Below are 24,500 nucleotides of genomic sequence, written 5' to 3' on the forward strand. Positions count from 1 at the left end.
CCAAACAATCCAAAACAATTGATTAATGCAATCTTATTTCTCTGTAGAGCTATGAAGCTTTTACATTGACAGTTTTTAACATCAAGCTGTATCTTTTTTTACTTGTGTGGGAACTGCCAGTGTAGATAGGAGTAAAGTAGGTGGTGTTCTTTCTTACACACCATTAATGTAGCCATTCACAAAGGGCTGATTGGTGATAGCTGTGCAACAGGGTGTCAGAAATCTCACCTGAACCCTCTGAAGTACAGAGTGTGACTGAGAGCTGGCAGTGATTTGCAGAACTTTTATTGCTTAGTCCATTATTGCATAAAAGTCCAGCTAAATTTGCATGTTTGGGCTGGATTTAAAAGTCTGTGTGTGAAGGAGGTCTGAGAGTGTGTTTCTATTCCCATGGACATTTAAGTCAGTGCAGAGGTGTTTGTGCTGTGAGCTCTGTGGGGCAGTGCTCACCCATCACACACAGGGCAGTGAAGCTGAGTCCCTGATGGAGGCTGCAGGGAGGGGGCTGAGTAACAGGAACAGCAATTACACCCAAAAAGAAAATGAAAACCCTCATGCTCTTCTGAAGAGCCATTCTGTCCATGCTCGCTGTAATATCTAACAGACATGGAGCACATTTCTCTGCAATTTTAAATATTATTCTGAAGTGCATCTAACCTAGCAATTGAAATCTGTGCAGGAAAATTGGCTGTGCTCTAGGAACTTTTGCCCAGCACTCAGAGCATGCACAGAATTATACCATTCAAAAGTAATCCTTTCTTGGAGTCATGCTTGTATGTATCTTTGCAGACCAGATTACTAGTTATATATTTATTTACTTTTTTTTACCGTCTAAAAATTTCAGCCTTGTGTTCTCAGTGCACTGAAGGCAGAGCCAAGCCCTGAAGCTCTCAGAGCTGAGTCACTTTAGATGGCACAGTGATGCACCATATTCATCCTGAACTGTGCAAACCAGGAGATATTGCTTGCATTCAAAATTATTGGCAACAGAGTGTGTTAACTCTCATGTGCTCACTGGAATGCTCTGTGCTAGCCTTTGAAAATACAAAATGTAAGAAAATTATGATAATATGAAAAAAATCCATAACCTCCTGTCAGACATTGCAATTGCTTGAGTGTTCAGCAGGAGTTAAAGATGGATAAAAAGTACAAGATATAAGCCATAGCAATGAGTAGCAGATGAGCTGCATTCAGGGCTAATAGATTCTTCATGAAAATGCTGTGACATTTATTTTCTATATTAAAAATTCAAATGCAAGTGTTTAGTATGTCTCATACATATCACCTCTTTCTGTAATTCTGGGACTGGCACAGTTTTGCCTTTAGTCATTTGGGTATTGCTTTTGCATCCACTTTGATCACATTGTGCTTCTGGAATATTCCCACCAGTTATCCTAAGAACTGTGATAGCTGAATCTTGTTACATCTGTCCTAGAAACTAAAATATCATGAAGGAGAGTCTCAAATAAAACTGCAGATGAGGAAACCACTACCCTCACCCCCCAAATGTTTATTAGCACCTTTAATATAAATATTTTTATTAATGAGAATCTAACCAACCATCTCAAAACTATGGCATAAATATATGTATGAACAACATGCAGTATCCTTTCTTTCCTATACAAAGGAAAGCATTTATCATTCTGGTAACACAAGGGACAGAAAACAATGCCAATTCACAACAAAACCTTTCATGATTTAATATTGTTGTTTTGTCCCCTTAGATCCTAGAATGATAAATTTTGTTCCTCCTTTTGTCAGCATCAGAAGCACTTTCATATGTGGAATAAAGGCTCATTCATTATAATCATACTGGTTTTTTTCCAGGTTGCTTTTTCCAATCTGGTTCAGAATACATCATGCCAGTGATACTGTGCCAGCTTTCTTGTCATTATTCCAAAGCTCCATGGGTACCTGTAATGGTACCAGTTTGATTTCTGTTTATGACTGAGTTTTTATCATTCCTATTCTCAAGCCTTTAGAGTCCTCATTGTGTCTTGGACTTCATTACACTGAGAGGTGTACAAACATGTACCTAATCTAGCCTGGACATGCAAGTCAAGTGTCCATGGAGTGTGATCCTCTGGCCACAGGTGAAGCCTGTTTGGTCTCTTATGGTTTTCCACAAAGGTGGAGGGAGCCTGTGGCAGCCCTGTGGAGGGGATGGCCCTGTCCTCTAACACTTTGAAGCATTTTCTGTGCTGTTTGCTCTTGAGAAGAAGCTGTGAGGGGTCATTGCCTGTGATGTTTGTGCAGAACACAGGGGTCATTCCAGGTGGAATGTCTGTAGCTCCATCCTCATCCCAGCCAGCCAACAACAACCCATTCTGGTTTTTTATATATTGCAGTATTTCAATAACTCAGAACATACCTTGATTTCAAAATGTGTTTTTTGCAAATTGTGTCAGTACTCTAAATAGACTTGCATTGTTTTCGAACAGAAATACAAAAAGTTTAAGCACATTATGTTTTAAGGAGAGCTGTTGGCTCTGGGGTGATGCCACTCCAGCTCTCATTCAGTGGTGGCTTTAGGAAACACAGTCATTGCACTAAAGCTAGGCAAACTATCTAATTACTATATTAGCATGTATTAGTTAATTTGTGTGTAGCACTTTGGAGATAACAAGCTCGATATTTTAATACAGTTTCTCTTCCCTGGACACATATCTTGTCTTCATTTTTAAACCACTCTGAAAAGGTCAGTAAACATTGATTTTGTAAATGAAAGCTCTAAAATAGGACTTGAAAGAGCTAATGTTTGGGAGGAGAAAAAAAAGTGTGAAAATTCCACTTGTTTAAGTCAGACCATGAATTTTGGGGCTCAGATTTCTCCTACCAATCTTTAGATTTCTTAACAGTCTCAGAAATGACATCCCTCACTCCGGAGGCTGTTTGTTCTTGCAGGAGGCTCCTGGCCCTACTTCCCTCCCCTTGAAACCCATCCCAGTGGATCTGGAGAGGATTTAAGCCCCACTGCCTCAGCCTCTGTGGGTATTTAGCAGCTCCATGCACAGCTTACACTGACACCAAGGATTTCTGTATCCTTGAGGCTACCCCAGTGAGGAAAACATATTTTTGTCCCTTTTGCAGTGTGAGTAGAGAAAGCACTGTTAGACACATCAAAGATGAAAAGTTGCCTGAGAAATGTGCACTAGTTAGCACACACTTTTTAAAATCTTGAATGGAAATATTCTTCTTAAAACACAAGTGGGACTCAAATAATGAAATAAGGCTGGCTGCATTCAGATTGTTCACAATCTGCTTCATGGCTCTTAAAGAAATTATTAGGTCATAGTTCAAATGTGAACATCTATTTTTATCTCTCTTTGCAAATAATGGATGTGTGTATCATAGAAAAGAGTTGCCCACTAAAATGAGAAGTCATGAGAAGAAAAAGTAATGGAAATTATTTTGAGGATGTTTGCAACTTATTTAACTACCATACCACCTTCTTACACCATTGCAATGCAAAGAGATAAAAGAAAGTAGAGAGGAATTAGATTGGTCTTAGTTGCTAACATCAGATTCACAAAGAAAATCCCTGATTATTGGAAGTCTATATACTGAATACTTTGTAAAGGCAGTTAAATGATGCTGACTGAAGCTCAACAGAAAAAAAAGCAGCAAAAATAAGAACAGAAAATTAAGGGTTATGTGGAAGGAAGGCATTGGAAATAATGTGGGAAAAAGCCAGAAATCCTATACATGCCTCTTGTTGTATTGTCCAGACCAGACAGAACAAACAAAAATCAACTCACAAGGTCACACATCTGGACACAAACCTTAGAGAGATTTATATGAATCCCTCTTGAGTCTGGCTCTTCCCCTTTTGGGGGATTATCCTTATAATTCTGAACTTCACACATTTTCAAGTCCCATTCCCACCAGAGCTTTTGTTTTCCTCTCACCTTTTAAGACAGATGTCATAAAATGTGGAGTCCTACCTCTTAGAAAAAAGGTAGTTTGCCACTGATTACCTGCTATTTTCATTCTTTGCGCCCAAAATTGCAGCAAGCTTTTAATGAACTAATCCTAAGCATGAACCATGTTTTTCATTGTCACCTTTTTTCTTATTCTTTATGAAAATCAATGTTTTCTTATGGCTTTTTCAGAGTCTCGAGTGTATGGTGTCTAATGGTATTGCTTTATAGTTTTATATTACATCTTTATAACTTAGGATAATTATTTATAGTGGCAAATCATACTGCAGCAAACTGTAGGAAACAGAACGCTGTATTGCACAGCAAAGGGAGAGCAGATCCATGGTTTATTATGTTATTATGTTATAGAAGGCACTTCAGGGGCTACAGAAGAAAGTTTCTCAAATTGTGGCAGCTCTCAGAAGCTGGGAAATACAAAACAGATTTCATTCAAAACACTCTTGGATCATTATCACTGTATATACAGCCATTATAGTCTAATTGAAATATAGAAAATCAAGAAGTAAGAGAACCAAAGCTAAGTTTTTCACATGTGATCAAAAAACATATGGGAAAAAAATAGAGAGGGAAAAAGGTCAGCAGTTAAATAGCAAATAGAAGCCTCAATGCAATTTCTGCTTTTAAAAAACAGATGGGAGATTTAGCACAATTGCAGCAAGGGAGTTCTAATGTCCTGCTGAAGGTTTGTTTCTCCTTCATCACATAGTAAAAGCTTTTTTGAAAATGCTTAAATGAAAACTAGCTCCTAATCACATCCTGGAAACACAAAGACAGCATGATGCTCTGTGCAGCACAACTATCTCTGATGAAAATTTTGGGAGCAATGCACAGAATTGCTCTAAATTTTGCCTGTTGTCTAAAAGAACCATCCTGACATTGGAAAACTCCAAGCTCTGTGTATCTCTTACCACATCTTCTTGTCCATGGTTCCATTTCTTCCATTTGTTGCTCACATGAATATTAATGAGAATGGGCTGCTGCAGTAACTCTTTAGTCTCAGAAAGTGAATTTTCATTGAGTGCATCTTCAGGTTGCTGACATTGTTGAGAAATGGACTTTGTGAGACTTTCTTGAGGGTATCTTTCATTTGGTTTCTGCCTTTTTTCCCCCACATCCATTTAGTAGTGAGTCCTGCTCAATAGGCCATGAGTTAAAGATCTTATTTGGTTGTATTAAAAACAGGTGTGCAAATCAGGCTGAAATTTATGCCAAATGAGATCCCAAGAGGAATATTTCATAGCTTCTGCATTTCTGAAGGATTTCTCCTGATCCTAGCAGGAGAAATGTGGAATCTGAATTTGGTGTACCAGCAGAATCTTTCTCATTTTTTTCCACAGGCATTTAGAGAAATGCTTTAAATTGTTTTAAAAAGTTATAGCTTGGTAATCTTTTTCTACAAGAATTGTTGGGGTCTTGGTGTTGTGGGTTCATTTTTTTTCAAAACTTTTATTGATTTCATGGGTGAATGAGACAATGAGTGCTTACATAATGAATACTTATTGCTTGTTGGATTGAGAATACACATAGAGGTAGGTGGCAAGCTGTGACTGTGGAATATCAGTTTTCCAGTGCTTCCTCTCCAACTAGGACGCATGCCCAGGACATATAATATAATAATTTACAGTGATATGCAGCCATTGTATTACTATCTCTCAGTTTCAGGCATTTGCTGTATCTGAATATGTCACACAAGCAGAAACAGTGCTCTTCTACTATCATTTTACTGATATTTATCTATATTGACTGCTCAGGACCAAGTAAGTGTATGTAATGAAGTGTTTAAAATGGAAACATATTTCCATACAATTTGACAGGTCTAAGAGTGTAATTTTGCCTGTTATAGTCAGAACATGGTGTTTTCAATGTAAAATAGAAGATTCAGTGAAGAATAAATTAGTAGCTCTGTAGTTACTTGTCTATACTGGAGTCCCATACAGAATTACTCTCTTTCAGTGCAGACCATAATTGTGGTAGGGCTATTTGTACAAAATTTTTGAGGGTTAAAATCTTTATTTTATGGTGTGAGCTTTTCAGCCTTTTAGCAAAAATCAATTTTCTATGTATGCTGATGGTAGATTTGCTAATGGAGCCACCCTAATGCTGACAGCAGGGTATTTGTGACTTTGTCTTTCTTTTTTCCTTTTCTTTTCTTTTTCATTGTTCTCAAGCATAAATATTACTGAAACTACAAATAACCTTATTAGAGATCCTGAGGACCCTGAAGTTGTCACTTTGGTGATATTCAAAATATGGTTCAAAATTCTCAGCACACTTTCTGTCCCATTGACTTAATTCTGTGTTTCCCTCCCAAGATCATTTGTTTTGTCAGAGTGACTCCTGGCTATGTAGCTGGGGATGTTCTAAATGTCTAATTGGACATCAGCAGAATACTGAAAAATTAGCATTGCTATTTGGGCAGAAACAAATTTGTATCAAAGCAATGGTTAGAGTTGTACCAGTATGTCGGAAATGGAAAACAAGCTCAGTACTTTGAAAGCAAAACTTTAAAATGAGAATTCTCTGTGGAAGAGTACTGCATATATCATGCCTATTTCTGATTAAGCTGTAATCGTATTGAACTAGTGAACTACAGTAATTTCTTTGCATTAACATATTCAGTACTTTCTGGTTTAAATAAAATTTTTGACAAGGGGAAAAAAAGCCTGGCACCTGCAGCATAAAGGGTGCAAGAGAGAGAAGAAGGATCTTAGAGGATTATTGTTCTAATCTTCTTCCTCAAAAGCAAATGGTAATGTAAGTAGCATTGTTTTATCTCCAGCGTGGGCAGAATTGGCCCCTTTTGGGCCCTTAAACCTATTGTCTTTAAGGTGGTGTGTTTTGTCTTGAGGAGGAGAGTAGTAAAGCTGCAAATCTGGCAGTGTATGTTATCACCCAGATGGAACATTAGGGAGGTATTCATAAAAACTGAATTTCACCTGGTGAGGTTTATCACCCCAGATTTCCTCTACAGACAGAAAGAGATCTGCTTTAAATCACCCCCTGCCAGAAAGGCCCCTCTGGAGGGAAGCAAACCCCAGTGACTCCTGCTGCCTTTTCTGCTTCTGAGTGTTCTCCTGATTGCTCAGTTGTGTTCCAACCTGCCCTGTTTCCCAGATACTCACACACACACACAGATATTCTGATTACTGAATTGCACGAAATATAATTCAGCCCTGTAATAATGGCCAATCACACTCTGTTTATATGGATGATAAATCTCTGTCCCACAGGTGTTCATCCTTCTCGTGATGTATAGTAAGGCTTTAACTTTCATCACAGTGGTTAAAGCATCCAATTGCATGAATGGGCTCGGGTAAAAAAGCTTTCAAAATGTTGTAACTCAAGCTCACAAGTTTTTACAGCTTTCATATCTTCATTTTGCTCTGATTTGCATCCATGGTCCAAGTAAAAAGAGTTTGCTGAAGATAGAGACAAAGAGTAAAATGATGCTGTACAGGCAACCTCAAGCAGAGGAGACTTTTGCAATCCAGACTTTTCTAATGACTATAGAGGGTTTCATAAACTAACCCCACCTGGGCCATAACTTGATACTGACTTCTAAAAAAAAACAATTATGATTTTGTTTGTATTAAACCAGGTATTGCTAAAAGTGAGTGAAAATAGAGCTTCTTCAATACTCCAAGTAGACTTTTTCTCTTCTGCAGAAATAGGTTTACTAGACCAAATTAGATTCTGGCATGATTAATGCATCTCACCAAATTCTTGCAGAGTAGCAAATTAGTTTATAGTGATTTTCTTGAAAACAAATTAAACGGCTGCACAACATCACAAGAATAGAGATGTTTTTCATAGCATATGGATAAATGATTCAATGGAAGTGAGATGTAATCAAACTGAAAATGTAATCCAAATGTTTCAAATATTACTGTCCATTGTAGAAAAATGTGTAATTACTTGCATTTTAATGCATGTTGTGTAATATACAGTGGCAGAGCAGCAAGGAATTAATCTGCATGAGATTTGCACATATTCTAAATGGGTTGTTCCTTTTTCGGTGTTTTTATTATTATTCCAATAAAAACAATGTGACAAGAAGATTTGACCTCAGGTTGCGCTAGGGGAGGTTTAGATTGGCCATTAGGAAAAACTTCACCAAAAGAGTTGTCAAGCCCTGGAACAGGCTGCCCAGGGAAGTGGTGAAATCACCATTGCTGGAGGAGTTTAAAAGATGTGTGAATGTGGCACTCAGGGACATGTTTTATTGGTGGGCTTTGCACTGTTAATGGTTAGACCCCCATGATCATAAGGGTCTTTTCCAAACTGAACAATTTAATGGTCCCATGGTTCTTATGTTCCAGGAGGGCTTGAGTTGAGAAAAGAGGGTGGGAGAAAAAAGCTTCAGTGAATCAATGTTAGATTGCCCTATTCCATTACTGTAGAGTCTCCAGCTCCCCACTGGATCCACTTCACCAGGACACCTTTTGAAGCACCCCAGAGTGCATTGTCACCTTCCCTTTGTCCCTATCCAGAGAGGCCAAGCAGCCCATGCTGGCTCTCAGTCACTGGCAGGCTGGATAGCTGAAAGGCACCAGATGTTGTACAGACCTGGATTTCAGACCAAATTACAGATATCTCACTCTGAAAGGGAAGGAGAACTGCCTGACTGCATTAAAAAAAAAAAAAAAAATCCCTACTGGCCCCGTGGAATACAAATATTTCACACAAATATGTAGGGCCATTTCCTTTCCACAATGAGAAAATTTGGGAAAGGACGAACATTTCTTCTAAGAGCCTTTATTGTATAGTCTGCATTTCCCACAAACTGACAGCAGGTAATTTATAAGTCTGTTCTGGGAATAAGAATTTCTTAGTCCCTTACACATAGCCCTTATTACTAAATAGCAAAGGTGTAATAAAAAGGAGCATGACATCTTCTCTCTACTAGTGTGTGGCTATTTGATTCCACACTATCATTATTTAGTTTATTATTGTTATGGTTTAAGCTCTGTCTCATATTTTACTTATTTAATTAAGTTATATGCAAAAGAAAAGGAAAACATACCTCCTGGCCTCTTGGCTGTCTTCCCATCTTGCAAAAATTATCACTGAAAAAAAAAATGATGGGGTTACTTTCCCAAAGTAATTTCCTAGTTAGTTTAGTTCATTTAATATATCTTTCCAAAAGTAAGAGTGGTGTCAACTTAAAATACACATTCATGCACCAAACAGGAAGAGAAGCCCATAAAAAGACTGTGAATTTGAGGTGCTGTCAGCTTGTCCTTTTAAAAATAATCTAATTCAAATAAAAAAAACATTCAATATGACAGGCTATGAAGACACTTATTGTTCTTGGCAGATGCTTGTGATTATTTTTCTCTGTGACTAAGTCTGTGATCTCTGGATACTGTCTAGGCACACCTGCCAGATCAGGAAACTCTGATACACATGAAGGATTTGACTATTTTCTGACTTTGAAATGAACTTAGATCTGTTGTGTTCTTCTAGCCATATACAGTCTTGAACTTCAGATGACTCTTAATTTTTCTCCTGGAAAGTACTTGAGTATCAGGTTTGTACTTGCTTAGGAGGGGGCTCTGTGCATCACCATTAAATACCAAATTTTGTTCTGGTTCTGTTTTATGTGCCTTTTGGATATCTCCCAGCATGACTTGATCCATAGCAGAGGAGTGTGCAGCACAAAGAACAGGCTGGCCTTTTCAGTCATGAAATGAAGCCTGAGTTGGTCTGCTTGGAGGCAGTTTGGTTGAGAACACAGAAACAACCAGAAAATCATGAAACTATTGCTAAACAACTAAATTGAATATGACTATTTCTAGCATAGTATCTCATAGAAAGTGAGAGAATTTCTTCCAGGGGTACTCAGAAACACTGCCTAGTAACAATCTTCTGGAATGTTATGCTGCTTCTAGAATGCTATGCTCCCCCACTATTACAGACAGTATAATGAACATATTTTTTTCTATGAAGAATAAATCTGTGCATTCCATAAATATGATGGTCAATGTGATCAGTTTCTTCAAATTGAGAAGTAGGTAATGCAAAACTTCATTATTAAATGGGGGGGATTGTATATAATTTGCATATGTGCATATATTAAAAAATTGTTACATAATGACATATTTATGTTACATTATTACATAATTTTGGTGTATATATATAGATATAGATATGTGTATATATATGCATATACCATTAAGTCATTTATGATATACATTGTGTACTTTTCAAACAGTATTTTTATAGACTTGAAATATTGATAAATGGCAGAATTCATTAAAATTCCCTACATTATAAGCGGTAGTTTTATTGATGAACATGAAACTGCCTCCATTGGCTTCACTGTGTGCTGTGGTGTCTTTCATGAGGCACCACCACAGTCTGTGATTCTCATCACTAAGTGCATCTTCAAACAGCTCAGATCCATTTCTACAGACTTCCATGGGCAGTAAGTCTTCCACAGTGGCAATAATTTGAGTAAGAGATCCTTTATGATACAAGGAGTCTGTCCAGAATGGGGTGAGCATGTACAGTAATGCCACTCTTTAAAGAATTAACAGAAGGAAGGAACACAAAGACTTGTGGGCACTGAAGGGTGAAGCTGTGACTTTAATAATATAGTGTTTACCCAGTCTTTTCTGTTTAAGTCTCTCTGCATGGCAGCTGGCATTTTATTTTCATTGCTTAAAGTCACCTTAAACAATGACTATAATTTTGGTTGAAATGTCAAACAAATCTAATTGATCTACCTGACTCGTAGTTATTTTATTGTCTTCAGGTTTCTGAATGTTCTGATTCTGCATAACAATGACGTGTAGAAATTTAATCAAATGAAGACATCTATCCAAATGTTATGTCTGAATAATGCATATTCAAATTGAAAGGAAACATTTCCAGTTACCTGCCTAATCTGGGGTCATTCTTTGTTCCCTTACTTTTAACAAAAGAGATAGTAAGAATTCCATGTATTTCTCATTAAAATGAACAATGGAGGAGGAAAAAAAGGTTTTAAATATGCACACCATTATGTAAGACTAATTTTTTCAATGTAGGGGGTTTTTTTCTACTTTTAGAGATAGTGTAGCCTTACATCAGTTCAAATGTAGTTGTATACAATCAGAGGAAAAATGTTTAAACATCCCAGCATGGGTATTTCCATTTAAATCTGATTACAGTGAAATAAAACTGTAGCTATTAAAGGTTTAGAAGAACTACAAATACAAGCAGTAAAAGAAGACAGTTAGTAAATGAGGTAGTAAAACATTTCAGCAGGGCAAACAGTTTATAGCACTCAGCCTTCCTGTAGCAGCCTGTGCTATTCACCACAGACCCGTGCACTGTTCCCCGAACTGCACTTAAACCTGCAATTAACCTTTCACGCCTAATGAAGCTGTTTTGCTGCAAAATTAAAATATATAGTACTGCCTGTTTTTACAGAGACTGGGAGGGGAGCATCTCAGAATGAATGACTTTTTCAGATGCTCCTGTTTGAATGCAGGATTAAAGGGCTGTTTGTATATAAACCGTGAATGCGCTTTTCAAGGTAATCTCATTTGATTTGCTGTATTTTATCCCTCTACATATTAATAGCTTTGCACTATTGTAAAAAAAAAAAAAAATAAAGGGAAAAAATTCACACCCCAGTAATTTTATGATTAGAGACTTCCTGAGAATAAACTGTTACCATTTAACTTCCATTAGGAAAGACAATAGTTCTGCTAAAGATAACCAAGTTCATATTGCTTCCTCTAGTGTTTTCTTCATTGTGGATGCAATTATCTCTTACAAAAATATACTTTCCACTTACAATTTGACTGGGTTTACTTCTTAATGACTTGTACATGCGTATCCTTAAAACCAGCTAGAGGTTGTTTGAGCTGCATAGAACTAGGTCAGGTTTTTTCTATAACATTTTGTAGAAAAACAAACTAGATTTAAAAATAGGGCTGGTTCTGCAACTAAGATTGAATTTAGAGAAATTAGAGGTGACCTGTTGAGTCTCCATGTAGGATCCTTACTGATTCCACTGTTCCTTTCTGCCATGCTGCTCAAGAGTCAGAAGCAACCAGAGACCATGTACTGATTTGGAAAATACCAGTTTGGATGGTAGGTAGGATATTTAAATAGCAGCATTCAGAGAAGGTGGGTAAATATAATAACTTAGGAGTTCAGGTAACACATCCAGAGCACTGTACAATTTACAGTTCCAACTTCAGTGACTGTAAATGTATTCACATTTATTATTTAGATTAAAAACCTGTAACATCAAGGGAATGTTTTGGTTTTGTTCATTTTTTTTAATGAATATTTAAGCCACAGCATTTTCTTCTGTTTTATTTTCATGTAAATTCTCCTTGCTCGAAGTGTCTGTGCACAAGCTTGACTTGGTAAATGAAATTCCTTTAGACTGCCAGTCTGAAATAATGAATTGTTCCCCCAGTTAATTGTATTGCTTTGATAACAAGGAACTATGCTGGGCGTAGAGAACATAATAAATGAATTTCATCAGATGATTTGTGTGACATTTTGAAAAATGATCTTCTGTAGCGACCTGATTTTAATGGAATTCTATCAACATGCCAGTACATCCCAATATACAGTGTTAGACCTAAGGATTCCTTTTTGTTAGTTGTTATATTAGGTGAGGTTAGCTTAATACATCCAAATATATTTTAAAAGTGCTTCTTAAATTAAAAAATCTGTTTATTAATAATATTCTTTCTGTTTAGCATAGTCTCTAAGCCTAGCTGTTGAAGATGGGGTGACATCTAAGCAATCATCAAAATGTTATTTAGGTTTTATCCCTGAATTTGCTAATACCTAAGTTTACTGCTTAAACTTTGAAGGTGCCTCAAAGATTTCAACAATTTAATTTGTCAGAGTCCAATTTTAAGCATCACTGGCTCATGCCATGAAGTATTTGTGTATGTGAGAAAAAACACCTTGATTAATCTTGGCTCTTACATATCCTGAAATGTATCAATGATAATTGTACTTAGTGTTTTACAGTATCGTGCATTTTTAAAATCTGGATGCACATTAATTAATTCTTGCAACTTTTTTGAAACTTAAGAAAGGTAATGTTACCAGTGTGCAATAGCATAGATTTTGCAGGATCCTGGAAACCTGAACTAAATCTGACCATATATCTAATACTATGAAAGGAGACTGTAGCAACACTTGTTAGTGAAAAACTAATTTTTGCACAGTTTCTTAGTAGATAAGAGCTGTAATGAGGGATTGCATGAAAAGTATTGAAAAATTGGAATCTGTGTAATAGATAAATTGAGTTTGATATTGGCTTGAGATAAGGAATAGAGAGTGCCTGTTAAACATGGTGAAAAGTGTTTTCAGAGGTTTCCTTGGACAGCGATGGTGTTATTAGCTGGAAAATGAAAAGTTTTGGGCCGCGTGGAGAACCAGCAGCATCCTTATCTACATTTTGGGTATATGTAGATGGGGTTTTTATGGTTTGTTTGTAGTAGAAAGTATATATGATGTGAATACTCCTAATCCATTTGATTGCAGTATCACCTGTGTGAATTTAAAAGCCTAGAACTACCCTGTATTAAGTGTTTTGTTAATCACAGCATTTTAGAAGTCATTAATTTCTAGAAAGGATGCAGTAGCAAGGAAATGGAAGAGTAAATTTTAACGTATTAGCTTCTTAGGTCTGGAAGGGAAGCTGAATGAGGAGTGGCTGAGGGCGCTCGGTCTGTTCAGCCTGGAGGAGAGGAGACTGTGGAGAGACCTCACTGCAGCTCCAGCTTCCTCATGAGGGGAAGACCTGAGGGAACAGCCTGAAGTTGTGTCAGGAGAGCTTTGGGTTGCAAATTAGAGAAAAATACTTCATTTAGAGGATGGTTGGCACTGGAAGAGGCTCCCCAAGGGCAGTAGTCACAGCACTGACAGTTCAAGAAGGATGTGGACAATGCACATGGTGGGATTCTTGGTACTGTCCTGTTCTGGGCCAGAAGCAAGACTTGATGATCCTTGTGGGTCCTTTCCAACTCAGAATATTCTGTGTTTCTACAATTCCTAAGCATGCTGGCCTATGCCCTTAGCAGTACCCTGTTAAGATTACAACAGGTCGTGAAATATCAACAAATTAATCAGAATCCAAACCAGAAGAGTTTTGGTGAGTTGAAAACACTTAGAACGTACCCAGGCCATCATGGTCCATTACTTCTTTACAGATCTCTGCTTTCTAGAAAGGTATTTTCATATCTTTTTGTGGTAAATATTAACCTCTGGATATTCCCCAATTAAAGAGGCATATATATATATATATATATATATATATATATGTGTGTGTGTGTTGCAAAGGCAAATATTCAGGGATACAATGTTGTCCTAACTGAAGTTTCTGTTTCTCATTTTCTGATTTGATGATTTTATCAATTTCTAAATGCAATGCACATACATTTAATATGAGAAAATTCATGTCAGAAAGCTTCTGGTCCACATAAATGAAAAATGGTCATAAAGAGAGGTCATGCTAAGATCACACAGCAAATCAATAAGAGACACAAATGGAGCTCAGTTCTCCTTATTTCCGGTCTGGTGTCTTAACTGCATATTTTTCCTTCTACTGTCTCTTCACTGTTACCAAGAGGCATTTAAGAAAGTGAGAACTTGTTATCTGACTTTGAAATGAAACTGATCACTTCTGGAAAAGTACATAAACTTGCCTTGAAAGAAACCATCACGCTGCTCTGGAATTCTTCTCAGGAAACCTGAGCATTAAATTTTGTTTTTCTTTTATTTATCTTACAGGTCTTGCAATTGCAAGTGCTCTGATAGACATTTCACAACAGAAGCCTGCGGACTGTAAAGATAAGAGTTCAGGAGTCAGAAATCGAAAACATCACCTTTCAACACGTCAAGGAACTTGTGTCTGAGAGTCAAAAACTACAATTGTATATTCTGTAATGTTTTCTTTTTAAATGGCTTCCATTGAAAGCTATACTACAGCCTCAGTTTTTATGGAGGCAAATCTATGGATGAACACATGAGGTACTGTGCTCTGTTATAGTCACACAGCCTGCTATGCCCCAAAGCAGAACTAACTTCTGGTAGGTATGAGCATGCCTGATGAGCTTTAATAAAGAGTGGATCCTGGTATCAACAAAAAACAAAATAAAATACCGAGTATACTTAATCCTGAACATATCAGAGCAGGGAAAATCCTTGGACATATCTAGGAGAAACTTCACTTTTTTCTTTTTTTGTAATGAAGAAACAAATTGTATAATTGAAAACTGAGCAAATTCCAAGAATCTAAAGGAAATTTTTGTATCGCTTAATGTAACAATGGGAATTGTACAGTTCTTTCCTTGTAATTGGCATTAAGATTTCTTTCCAGCAAGCAGAAACTAAAGAGAATCATTTGGATTTAAGTGGTTTTTTATCATTGCTCAGAAGAGGTAGGCAGCTTTTAGCAAAGGTGTATTCCAAGAACACCACCTGTAATATTTGAAAGATAATTCTGTTAAATACTATGACTTGAGCATTTAATGATTATTTTTCTTTACATTGGAAAGAACCTCATGAACATAATTTGGGCTGCAGAAGAGTGATGGGTGGGCTTTCTTTTCTGTACCTCAGAGTTTGTCCTGAATTAGGGATATTTTGCAAAGAGGGTTCTCCATGCCAGCTAAATGATCAGCAAAATTAATTGAGCATGGAAAAGCTGCTTTACAATATTTTTTCCCAAGAGAGTCTCCAAGACTGCAAATCTAAGGAGAGTTAAACATGCTGTTATTCAACCTGCTCCCATTTCAATATTGAAATTTTCTAGTATCTGTATATTGTCCTGACCTGTAAGCAGAAGACATTAATCCCAGTCAGCACTTTGGCTCTTGTTTTTATAATAAAGTATGGATATTTTTTCCCTCACAACTGCAGAATTTCATCTCATTGTCACTTTAGCACCTGTTAAGGAATTGCCCTATATAAATAAATAAATGTTTAAAAATCCATCTTGCTTCCAACATTAGCTGTCAAATCCCACAACCAGTGTGGAACCTCACACAATCAGTAGTCAGCAACAAAAAGCAGATAAAAGAATTTCCTTTGTGAAGGACTTTGGTCCTTTGGGGACTCAGTAACCACAACAGATAACCTGGCAACCAGCTTTAATGGCCCTCGCTCTTTTTATTTACTCAGAATTCATGCACATAGAAAAGAGTAAGAGAATGCTAAGGGGCAGGTAGCAGATGTGTCATATTCTCATTTATGCATTGCACACTGACAGAGTGTAATATGAAACCAGTAGTTTTGTACAAGCTTGTGAAAGTATAGTTTCTCAACTCCAAATCTGCCACCATCCTTGTACAGGAGAGTGATACAGAGGTTTAAATGTCTCATGTAATGATAGACTTTTGGTAAATATGAAAGATATAAAAAAGATAATTGATGTTTACTACTTTATCTGTATTTTTTATGTTCTTTTTATTTCAGAAAGATGATGACATTTTACTGTTTATAGTTGACTTCATAGTTACTTGCATGCCATGGTGGTGCAGTAGCAGTAATAAAGCCCTGTTGTGAGTTGTGTTTATTTCCTAAAGCCATTCATACATAGAAGTACTCAGCTTAATTTGGATGAGGACTAAATGTAAAAAATAATTATTAAAAAGGAACAATTGTACAGTATGTAGTTATATCTTATACAGGAGTATTAGGTTGCATCTAGCCATGACTGCTCTATTGTTTTGATAAATTATGCACTTATGAATTATGCTATAATTATTTCTTATACTGGCATGATTGTTTCAGTATTTTCATATCTTAAAATAAGATTATTATCTTAAAATAATACCATCTTGTGACTTTTATTGCCTATTCTGACCTCATATAACCTAAAACTTTAAAAATTCATTTTTAAAGGTTCTGTTGGGAACTTTGAACCAGTGCTACTTAGCCTGGTGAAAAAATTGTCCTTTGAAAACAGCCCTTTCTGCCAGTTTTAAAGTTAATCTGTTCAAGTGAATATAAACTGATGGGACTGGTTTACATGATGCACACACTTAGGAAAAAGAAAGAGCCACTTGTCTGGAATATATTCCAAACTCTGTGTTATCCTCAATCTAAGCATTTCACATAAGAATTATACAGTGTGTTTTGTGAATGTACTGGAAACCCCATCCACAGAAAGACCATCCAGTCCTGTAGGAGAGTTGTGGCTGTGCTGACTCATACAGGGTTACATTCCTCTGTATCTCAAGCAGAGTTTGATAAATACTTGAAAATCAGGTGTGAGTTTTAAAGGGATAAAATATTTTACTGCACACTGAAGATAGGCAAATAGCCATCAGCCATTTTACTGTGTTTTCAGGTAAAAATGTTATTTTACTCTACAAGAAAAGCATGTTTGTCATGGGATCATTCAGCATTTCCCTTCACTCTGAGAAATTTTTTCTGAAGTGTCTTTCTACTCCCAGGATCCCTAATTGCATGCAAATTAGTAAATTCATATAATAATGAAGTAAATAAAAAATACTTATATAATGGCCACACTTAAAAACAAGAAGTTTGCAAACACATACCAAAGCTTTCATTTTGGAAGGTATAAATAGCATAAATGTCTGATAACTACATTTTGTTAGTTGTTGACAAGTGCAAACTTTTTGGTAATGACCACTGTACATCAGATGAGATGTTTTATGAACAGTCCCATTATGATTGTGTCAAGAAAAGGCCATATTTTTTTTAAACCCTGTTGTCCAGTTTAACTTTGGAACCTTTTCTTATAGTCAGAAAATGTTGAATGGCCTGTTTTACTCTTAATGTGATTTATATTGGATGAAAAATAAATAAGTGCTGTTCTGGTAAGTAAGGCCCAGTGAAGTTCTGATTGTCAGGATTCAACCTCCCCCTCCTCAGTCTGTGGATTCTGCTGAGGGAAATCCAGCAGCCAGAAATTACTGTTCCAAATATGAGATAGCCTGTCCATGGTAACGTGGGTTTAGTACTTCAGTTCCTCTCTGTATTTCTGTATCTATATAAAATCCTGAAACTACTTCAATTGAATTTGCACACTTCAGAATATTTGCTTCCATTCATTACATTCCTATGAAATGTAATGAAATGTTTTTTCACCTGTACAAAAAAAAAAGTTATCAGTATGTTGCCACTATTAAAATTATTCAATAAAAAGTTCAAATTTTTGACATATTAAGGCATGAATATACCATTAAGAAACATTCAAATTCATCTGATTTGAGAATTTTAATAGCTGACTGCTCTTTTTATACATAGAGTTTTCTCTCATCTTCCCAAATCAAAAGCATTTTGACAATTTCAGATTGGGGTATGGAATTTGTTATGTGTCAGATCTGCAGCAATAATTATTTTCAAAATAATTTAATGTAGAGGCCGGAATCCTGATGGTAAGAATTTTAGTTTGGGATCACTTTAACAGATGTTCAATCTTCATGCATTATAATTTTCCTGGATTCATATAAATTATAAAATCATTATGTATCTAATTTCATTACCAATTTTTTAAAAGGCATCTGAAAGGTTTCTTGACAATAAAGAAAAATTCTCTGTTAAAGGTGATTTACAATCCCTCTTTTTTATAAACAAAGTTGTCCTGTTCGGAATGTTCAGCATTACTGGGGAAAATGAAATAAATTAACTGCATTTTTTCCACTTTCTAAGGTGCAGCATTACCTGAAAAGGTGTCGTTTGCTGATACATATTTCAGATCTAGAATAAAGTATGGAATATCCAAGGCTGTTTTAGGTGCTTATAACAAATAATTACAAGCCCAGAGATGTCTGCAGGTGGCCAGAAGTTCCTGTGCTCTCTTCAGTTTTAATTCCTCTTTAAATACTAACAACAGAGCACAAAAATGGCAAGAAAAGTCCTTGCACAATCTGGGCTTGTACAACTCAGGGCCATACATTGTTTCAGCTTTTCCTTATTTAAGGCACTTTTATTTTCATAAGGATTGTTTATATTTCTATATGGCTGCCTGTATGGCCACATGTGGCCATTTCCATGGCTGCAGGTATTTCTGATATGAAAAATCATCATCTTGTACATATAGCTGGAATTCTGGTGGCTCCCTGAAATTTATTGTGAGGCTGAAAAGGGAATAATGTCACACCAGGCTTGGTCATGTATGCTGAAACTTGTTTGTGTCTTGAAACATTTCTGTGCCCTGGCTGATATGTTAAAAACTGCCTTTTTCTAAAATGAGGAAGCAAGAGTAGAACCAGTGGGCAAACCAAGCAATTATTTTTGAAGCATAACTCTGTGTGTGTGTGTGTGTGTGTGTGTATATGTGTGTGTGTGCCTATATGTATATATTATAAATATATAAATATAATGGATTATGTAGTTGGTTTCACAGCTGATCTAAATCAGAACATTCTCTGTTTCCTCACATATTCTCACATATTACATTGAATTATATGAAGGCTAACTCACTGATTGTTTATGTACATAATAACAGCTCTTTCTACAGAAATAAAATCCTAAGTGTGTTTGTCCTTCTGAATGAGGTTATAGAAGTGTGCTTGAAACTGTATAGAAAATGTTATCAACTATCAGTTGTTACAATTATTATCAATTGGGTATCAGTATTTTCAGCATGTCCAAGACTGAGTGCAGGTGAGGCAACTTCTCTCCTTTTGTATCTTTCTTTTTCTAGTTTATTTGCCTGTAGCAGTTCTTATGTGCTAAGATCAGAGTCAATAATACATAAAGAATATTAATTTTGACAGAATTGCTATTCATTTAACAATAAGTTATTCTCTTTCTATGATATTATCAAAATAATGCTTAGCTATGCTATTTTCCAATTTTAGTAAATGCCTTTTTCTAAAAGACCTTTCATTGGACAAGAAACAAGAAAAAAGTAAGCTGGAGCTCTTCAAATACTCCTAAAAGATATCAGAAACATTCTGCTGAGGATTTCTGTCTTTTTTAATAATTATTCTAAGGTCAGTATATATAAAAAGTCATTTTTACTTTATGATTCGTAGGGATTAACATGAAGCAAAATTTATTTTTTCATGTGAAGTCCTGATGGTCTTAATGTCTTAAGACATTCAGTTATAAAATATAATTGAGAAAAAGTAAACATAGTTTTGGAACACAATGTTTAGGATAACCAGCATGGATGTTTTCATGAAAGAACTCTACACAAATTTTCTGTTTCCTAGAACTTCCTCTCAGACATGAAATTTGTCAATACTCCTGCAAGTCTCCTCTTCCCCATCCCTTCCCAAAGCACTAAGAGCCAAATGGTCAGGTATAAAAATCTTTTATATATCTGAATACAGGTAAATTTGTTTCTTCTTCTAAATAGATGGTGGAAGTACGGTCAGAAACGGTTTCCTAACTGAATACTTAGGCATGATAAAATTAGCTTTAATTAAATTTAAATTTAAATTTATTAAATTTAAATTAAACTAAATTATAAAATTAAAATAAAATTAAAATTAACCTAATAACATGGGAATATTTAAGATTAATTAATTAATGTATAGAGAGTACTCAGAGCTCTTAACTGATCTAAAAATAACAGTCACTCTAAGAGTGCTGAGTGTATTTTAGTTACTAATTTTTTAGTATCAGGTTCATTCTATAATTCTAGGTGTTAGTGTTTTACACCTCAGTTTGAGACACAATTTTAAAAAGCAGCAACCAAACCAAATTATTTGCTGGCAGATATTCAAACTCTGTGACTTTTCCTATAACAATGGTCAGAATTTGTTCTTGATTCTGCTAATCATGTCATTTTCCTTTTCTGGGTAAATGTTTTACTAGTCTATTCAATTTACTGGTATTTTTTATTATTTGGGCTTATTAGATGTCTGATTTTATATTATTTCTTCTTTGTTTTTCTTCTTCAAGTAGCCATTTTTCATTCAGAACCCTCTGCTTCATTCCCAGCTGCCCAGACCATAGGATCCCAAAGGTGCTCCACTACTTTGTCCACTGTAGGCTGAAAATGTCAGTGAATGTAACATTTTAATCAAATTGAAGACTATCAGGGATAATGCATTTCCTTGCCTTAATCCTTCATTTCTATTAAATGGGCCAGAGATTTTACACCTTCTTCGTGCTCCATCTTCTTCATTGCAAATTGTGATTATGCCTGTTAAAAAATGTCTTATGGAGTTATAAATGCCTCCAATGTGGTTCAAAGGCCACAATATAGCATTGTAAGATTTCCTAACATCTTGAAGTGTGTGGATTCATTCTGACTGTTGTGTTACATGTCTTCAAATACATCATGATTATTTAATATTTGGAAAAGTTCTTTTTCCAGAATCCAAATTGGTGTTACTGAAATGTTCCTGCTTTATTAAAACACAAGCAAATAAAATACCCAATAAAACCAGCCCCCCAAAATGTAAACCCTTCTGAGAAAGCTTTTTAGGCTTTCAGAAAAGCACAGGCACTCTCTCCACTGGCTTTTACATTGCATTTCTGAAAACCACTTTCCACTGCTCTGAAATTTTTTCAGCTATCTGAAATCAACAGAATTATTCTGTACAGCCTTTGGCTTTGTTTACCTCCGTCTGCTTTTAATAATTTAATGGCAACCCTATCAACACACGGTGCCAAGTTCTTCCCAAACGCTTGTAATTGCCTCTTGGATCCCTTCAGAGCTGAGCTCCACAAACAGCTCAGGCCCATCCCTTTGTAACTTTCTGCTTTGAAAAGAAAGGATTTGCATTGTTCATCAGATTGGCAGAATAATGATGCTCTTTGCTCCAGGTGAAGATTCTGCTCTCTTCTCAGGCATTCATGTTCCTTCTCTGCCCCACCCTCTCCACCATGCCCTCCAAATGTTCTGAAGTGGCTTTGTCTCTTGGCATTTTCTTTTGGTTCAATCTCATCATGAACCTGATCCAGGTTCTGAAGACATGCAGTCCTTTCCCCATTCTGGTCCTGATTCCTTTCCAAAATCATTGATCTTGCCTCTTGGGAGTGTACTGTTGGTTTCTTCAGCAGTTCTCCTAAAGCATCTCCAATCATCTTACCCTTCATCTGCGCACTCAAATAGAAATCTTCCACAGCTTCAAACCTGTCCTTAGTTGCTACTCAGTTTCTCTAATTTCTCAGAATGTGCAAGTTTTGCTTGTAGCATATATGTTTGTCTCTGCTGGGACAAGGCTGTCTCCTGCAGAGACATTTACAGTTTTAATATCCAGCCAGCTGCTCCCATTTTTGGGGCTTTTCTTGTACCATATGTACTTAGATTTTTCCATGACCTCAGGGTCCACCCTTTCCTTAGACCTCTCTATTATCTGCCTTCCCAAGATTTAGTCAAGTGTTTTCTAAGAATTTGTTCTTCTTTATGAAGAAAAGGCCTTGAATTCCAAGAAATTTGCTTTAATGTGACCCTACTCCTTTAGCCTGCCCATGTTTTTACAGTCAGCAGAGCTTTAATAGTCAAATGTGTGTATTGGCCAAGGTATTGTTTTATGCCACGGTCCAAGCAGCTCTAGCTAGAGCTGGTGTGCTAAGTCATTGCCTGATTTCTGTGGTGCAATAGATCTGGGGGCTGTTTTCTGCAATATTTGGAGGATTAGAGGGAAATGTTTGAGAAATCGAAATATTTTAGGACAATGATTCATATTACTGAAAAGGTGTTCTTTTATTACTTAACCAGATTGCCATTTCATAGGTTTTGCCTCTCACTGTGCCCCTCCCAATCCCATAAAAAGGAAAACATGCAACTTTATGTTCTCTTCATGACTAAGACACTGAAATTGCTAATGTTAGACTATGTTATCATTTAGTTTATTTAATTAACTAATCCATTTTTCAAAAGAGGCCTTTCAAATTGTGCAGCTTAATGGCACCTCAAAATTGAAGCACTCAGAACTTGCCATTTACCTGGTCTTGTCCAACCTTCTGTTACAACAAATTGCTTTTTTTATAAGAATTACCAACCCACAAGGAGTGCTTTGAGGCCTGGGTGGCTTTCACCTGCTTTGCAAAACCTTTCTTTGATGGCAAACAGCACAGAACTGCAAGGGTTTCTTTATTTGTGTTCCTGTGACAGTGCAATGTGCAAGCAATAGTTTTGCTGTCTGGGAATATCAACTTGTTCAGTTTATAGTCTTTAAAAATGAAGGCCAACTGGAAGGGCATCAGTAGATGTACCCATTAAGATTACAACTTCAACAACAAAACCAGTGTCACTAAATTTTAAATAAGTAAAAGTTAAACCAGGGAACAACAGAATATTCAGCTTTCTGATTTCTCCCGTGGCTCTTAGGAGTGTGATATGAAGGTGAAGGTCTTTTTCACAGGAGAAGAGACAAAATAAATTGCTAATCTAACTCATATTTACTCTAAATGGTACATTTGTGCTCACACAAAAACACACATAAATATATATATGGATCTCACCTATGAAAGTATTAGTTTGACTTAAGGTCAGTGGTCTTGCTTGCAAATATGTAAAATGTCTTTCTGCAAAAAGAGTGTGGTGTCTTCTGAAGGTTTCAGGAGTTTTCCAACTTTCCTTTCTAGTTTTACATTAAATATCTAAAAGGAGGTTGCGCTTTATGGGTAGATACTATCCTTATCAGGGAGAAGAATGAGCCCCAGTGAAATCTCTGAGACCTTCAGGCTTCCAGCTGAACAGAAATTTCATTTTCTCCATGAAAAGAGGTCAAGCAAGGTGGTTTTAGTATAAGTGGCTGGATGTGGCATCTCTGCCCCTCGGGTTCTAGACTACCAACAGCAGGATGTGTATTGAGTTCAAGTTCTTTATCTTAAAATTGCCCTTCTGAGGTACCACATCAGCAAAAAGCCATTGTGAAATCCAGAGTAATAGCACAGATTTATAGAAACTGGGAGCAAGCCCAAACCTTTCCTGTGGCGTAGGGACTGTTTTTTTTTTAAATTTATTACTCTGGTGTTTGTATTTACTGGGATCATCTTGTTATGACAGCTGCAAATATATTCCATTGCATCAGGGTTTTGTTTCCCTTTGGTTTTTGGTTTTCCCTTTGGCTGTGAGGATACCCCTAGATAGTATCAGTAGTATGGTGCAAATCTCTCCAGGTGAGTCAGTCTGGGTACCAGAAGGGTGTAGCTGCATCAGCACTGTCCTGCACCCCTGCTAATAGCTTGCTGCTCTGCAGAGCTAATTAGCTCCATGAGAGAGCACAGGAGCCTGGCACTGGGACAAGCCAGCTTGTTCCCAGCCAGCTCAGGTAGCTCTGCACATTTCATTTAATTTTCCTGTCCACTTTTGAGGTTAGTAACACTTGTTCGGTTACCTTTAGTGACAAAGCAATGTAAATAACAGCCCCACTCCAGGAGAACACGCAGTGCCATTGAGTGACATTTTCCTGCAGGATTTCTTCTATGACCCAGTGAAGCAAAACAAATGTTAGGATATTCATATTAGTGAGTATATTGTGCCCTTAAAAAAGTCAGTTACTCCTTCTCCTGTGAAGGCTGGCACTAACTGGCCTGAGTCATAGTTTGAAAAAGCAACAATCAGAACTGTATCACAAGAACGAGTGACCAAGGCACAGCAAATAATCCTTAGATTCCTTTTGAGTCATGAAAATTCCATGAATTTTTTTGGCC

The 24,500-nt window shown here is 36.5% G+C and overlaps 1 protein-coding gene across 2 annotated transcripts in view; it reads left to right on the forward strand.

Annotated features, from left to right (window-relative positions):
* ATRNL1 (attractin like 1) overlaps positions 1–18,448 on the forward strand; it is a 428,662-nt gene extending 410,214 nt beyond the window's left edge. For both annotated transcript variants that reach the window (XM_058810434.1, XM_058810433.1), the window contains one exon: positions 14,697–18,448. Coding sequence is in view for 1 of the 2 variants with exons in the window: in XM_058810433.1 (XP_058666416.1) it covers positions 14,697–14,821 (125 nt within the window). In the remaining variant the exon portion in view is untranslated. The remainder of the gene's footprint in view (positions 1–14,696) is intronic.
* Positions 18,449–24,500: the final 6,052 nt, after the last annotated feature.

The sequence above is a fragment of the Ammospiza caudacuta genome, chromosome 9, assembly GCF_027887145.1.
Source record: "Ammospiza caudacuta isolate bAmmCau1 chromosome 9, bAmmCau1.pri, whole genome shotgun sequence".
In the NCBI taxonomy this organism is placed as follows: domain Eukaryota; kingdom Metazoa; phylum Chordata; class Aves; order Passeriformes; family Passerellidae; genus Ammospiza; species Ammospiza caudacuta.